The following is a 4184-nucleotide window of genomic DNA, read 5'->3' on the forward strand; positions in this document are numbered from 1 at the left end:
TAACAAGAAATGTAACTTTTGTATCTGATAAGGTCAGCCAAGTACTCTCAGAATTTATCCTGTAGCCCTGTATCGCTCTTTGTACAAATAGCATGAACTTTCAAGGACTATAAAGATGGATTCTACAAACCTTAGTTTATTGGTGGTATCTTTTTTCTTTTTGGCAGAACCGGGGATTGAACTCAGGCCCTTGCACTTGCCAGGGAAATGCTTATTCCACTGAGCCATCTCCCCGGCCCCCTATTGGTGGTGTCTTGATGAAAGAATTTTGCTTTATGTTGCTCCTCTCTATATCAGCATATCACCTTTCTTTGTCTCTAGAGAGAAGCTCCAAGAGCAGCGCCCGGATGGAAATTTTGGAGCCATGTGGCTGTTCTTTGGCTGCAGACATAAGGAGAGGGACTACTTATTCAGGTACCTCACAGCGCTGCTGTTGTGCTCCTGCAGACCGCTGAGCGTGCTCTTCTCTTCACCGTAGTGCCCACCTGCCCGTGAGTGACCCGTAGTGTGCTGTGTTTCAGGGAAGAGCTAAGGCGTTTCCTCGAGCGCGGGATCCTGACTCACCTGAAGGTCACCTTTTCAAGAGACGCCCCTTTGGGGGAGGAGAAGGCTCCAGCCAAGTATGTGCAAGACAGCCTCCAGCTGCACAGCCAGGAGGTGGCAGGGATCCTCCTCCGAGAGAACGGCTGCATTTATGTCTGTGGGTGAGCGGCCTGCTGCTTCCCGCGTCCCTGGGAGGAGGCAGTTGATGATGTGTATAGAAGAAACAAAAGACTGAAGGCCGGTAATCTAGATCCGCAGGAAGACCCAGCGTGGGGAAGCGCAGGGGCTAGGCCTGGGCACTAGGGATTTGGAAAACGTCTGCTATATTTATAAAAGGTAATGTTATTTTCTCTTTCAGGGATGCAAAGAATATGGCCAAGGACGTCAATGACAGCCTTGTGGAAATAATAAGCAGAGAGCTTGGCGTTGACAAACTGGAAGCAGTGAAAACGCTGGCTACTTTAAGAGAAGAAAAACGCTATCTTCAAGATATTTGGTCATAAAGCAAGACAATAAAGGAAAAGAAAAAGTCTTTTACGGAGAATATTCAACAACAGTTTTCATGAAGCTGAGATTTAAATCTTTTAAAATATTTTTTTAAAACATTTTTTGGTGGGCCTCGAGAGGAGGGCTCACGTGACGCCATAGCAGACTTGCAGTGCGACTTCTCCCTGCCCTTCCTGTGGCTGGCACCCTGCTCACCTAAGGGCCTGCGTGTGGCTCCCCACGCTCAGGGGCGGCTTCCGGCTCGCTGGCAGGCGCTCAGTGTGCAGGACTTGGGAGCCGCGCCCCAGTTCTGTGGGTGCCACGTTGCCTGTGGCACCTTACGGCAAGATGCTCATGTGTGTGCCAGACGGGCTGGACCAGGCTGGGCGTGCAGCTCCTGTGAACTCACCTTGCCCGTGTTTTTTAAAAATAGTTTAGCAGTTATATCTATGCTATATATTCATAAAGAATATCCTCACTGATTTATTTAAGTTATACATTTCTTCACACATAGCAGCCAGGTTATTTGTAGACCCTTTTAGATACCAGGCTATAGATGGAGTTGATCCATAGGTCCCTGTGGTCTTGTCAGCTGGTGACAGTGAAAATAGGTTTTTTTGTTGGAATCTTACCACACAGATGTTTTGAGCCATTTGCTCAAGACTGACTATTCTCAGGCCAGGTTTTGCTCCTGTTACCACGGTGCACCCACCCTTGGCTCTGACGTGGTGGCTAGACAGTACTGCTGTGGAGGTGAGGCTCAGGCCCATGCCGGGCCCTTGTAGACCATGTCTCTGGAAGCTTGGGCAGAGAAAAATGAGCTCTGGTGATGCCTTGCCAGCCCTGGTGGCATGGAGGATTTGGCTTTCACTGTGAGAGGGAAAGGCATTGGGTCACAAGAGTAACGTGCACTACCTCACGTGCTCAAGGGCTTGCCAGAGAGGGAACGGAAGGGGCAAGGAGAGAAGCAGGGAAACCACTTGGAGGACTCAAGCAGTATTAAAGATTCGAGCTGGGCATGGTGGTGCACGCCTATAATCTCAGCACTCCAGAGACTGAAGCAGGAGGATCCTTGCGAGTTTGAGGCCATCCTGGGCTGCCTAGTGAGCTGAGGGCCAACCTGCACTGCATAGTGAGACTCTGTTTCAAAAAGACAAATGGAAAAAAAATCAAGATCAGATTATCGAATCTAACTCAAGAAGCTAGTCTTTGTTACTTTTCTCTCATTGCTGGGACAAAATTCCCAACACCCAAAGTTAAAGAGGGAAGCATTTATTTAGCTCACAGTTTGTGCAGTCTTCAGTCTGGAATCAGCTGGCTCCAAGGCATGGGGACGTAGCACGGGGACACCAGCTGAAGGCGGCAGAAGACAGCGAAGGCAGCTAGAGCACACCAGTGAGAGCAGGCCACTTACGCAGGCAGCCCTGGGTGCGTGTGGAGCGTGTGGCGCGCTCACGCCAACTGCATACTCTCCTCTTGCCCAGCATGAGGACCCTGCCCTCTTGCTAAGTGGTTTAGTTAGTTAAAACTTGTAAACTTGTCAAATTGACACAATGTAGCAATCATTGCAGCCAGCATCAAGCTTCACTAATTATGGCAGGTATAGGGACTTTCTCTGGAATGCCTGGACCGCTTGAGTTAATAACCTTTCTGTGGCTGTGATAAAATACCAGAGGACAACAAAAGAGGAAAGGTTCATTTTGGCTCTTGGTTTCAGGCATTTCATTCTGTGGTCAGTTGGCTGCACTGATTGTAGGTGTGTGGCCGGCGAAGAACATCATGGTAGAGCATCTGGAGGAGGAATGCTGCTCACCTCCTGGAAGCCCAGAAGCAGAGACAGCCAGAGAGGAAATGGCCAGGCGCAGGATGCCATCCCCAGGACCATGCCCCCAGGACCATGCCCTTCAAGTAGATCCTCCTCCTGCGTTTCCACTGGTTCCCAGCAGCCCACCCAGTTCTACACCCATGAATGCAGAGCCACCATGTTCCTGAGGCCCCAGGTTTGAGCATTGCCGCTCCAGGGACTGAGCCTTCTGCACGAAAGCCTTTTGGGGACACTTCATAAGCACCCGCCACAGTCCTCCGGTGCTCTGTGCTGTGTTACCATCCCCCTGCTCCAGCCGAGTGTGTATATGGGGCATCACTCATTTAAAAAATGGTGCTATTTATGTCATGAAATGTCCATATTTTATCCCCAGTAGTATCTGCATTAAAAGCTGAAACTTAGGCAGCTAATGTACCATGTTCTGGAGAGCCTGCCCCATTGAACTGTGCGTTGCAGCTTTATTTAGTAAGTATGCCTGCCAAACCAAGCACTTTTGCCAAAAATATTCAGTGTTTACTTTAAATGTCAGTGTGCTAAGCAATTCAAATGAAAGATTATTAAGCAAACCTACTAATATATTTGGAAGGGGCACATTTTAAGATGCAGAATGTTTGAGAAAGTGAAAAGAGCTCTATCCAAACCAAAGAACAATAGGTATTAGTTAATATGAAAAGGAGACTAAGCCAGGCACAGTGATGCACACCTGTAATTCCGATGCCAAAGCAAGAAAAGTTTGAGCCCAGCCTTGCCAATTCAGTGACTTAATGAGATCTTTTCTCAAAATAAGAAACAAAAGGCACTGCATGTATAGCTCAGAACAAAGGTGCTGGGATTCAGTCCCCAGTATCATAGAAACATTAAGTGAGAAATATTGCTGACGATATTTTCATAGTGATTAAAAGAGTCAATTAAAAAGGAAAATCCAAAAACAGTAATATATGTGCACTTAATAAGATTTCAAAATACAAAAAGCAAAGGTTGCCAGAACTGAAAGGACAAGCCAAATTCCAAACCACAGTTAAGAAATTTAACATCGTTCTTGCAATGAAAAGCAAGCATACAAAATATTTATTAAACATTTAAAATATTCTTTCTTCAGTACTAGGGATTGAACCCAGGGCAGTATACTACTGAGCTACATCCTCATTCCTTATTTTATTTTGATGCTAAATTTGCTGAGACACGATGAGACTAACACAAGTTCCCTTTGGCCTCTACAGTTACAAGATGTGCTGCAAGCGCTGGCTTCATTCCGTGTTGTGATTTTCTTTTGAGACAGTCTTGCTAAGTTGCTCAGGCTAACCTTATACCTGGGATGCTTTTGCCCCAG

General features: G+C 46.9%; 1 protein-coding gene across 2 annotated transcripts in view; it reads left to right on the forward strand.

Annotated features, from left to right (window-relative positions):
• Mtrr (5-methyltetrahydrofolate-homocysteine methyltransferase reductase) overlaps positions 1-2181 on the forward strand; it is a 27687-nt gene extending 25506 nt beyond the window's left edge. For both annotated transcript variants that reach the window (XM_004625195.2, XM_023706680.1), the window contains exons 13-15: positions 322-414; positions 522-704; positions 902-2181. In XM_004625195.2, the coding sequence (XP_004625252.1) occupies positions 322-414; positions 522-704; positions 902-1046 (421 nt within the window). In that variant the 3' untranslated portion in view covers positions 1047-2181. The remainder of the gene's footprint in view (positions 1-321; positions 415-521; positions 705-901) is intronic.
• The last annotated feature ends 2003 nt before the right edge of the window (positions 2182-4184 follow it).

Source organism: Octodon degus, unplaced genomic scaffold (assembly GCF_000260255.1).
Source record: "Octodon degus isolate 3935 unplaced genomic scaffold, OctDeg1.0 scaffold00008, whole genome shotgun sequence".
NCBI classification, from domain to species: Eukaryota; Metazoa; Chordata; class Mammalia; order Rodentia; family Octodontidae; genus Octodon; species Octodon degus.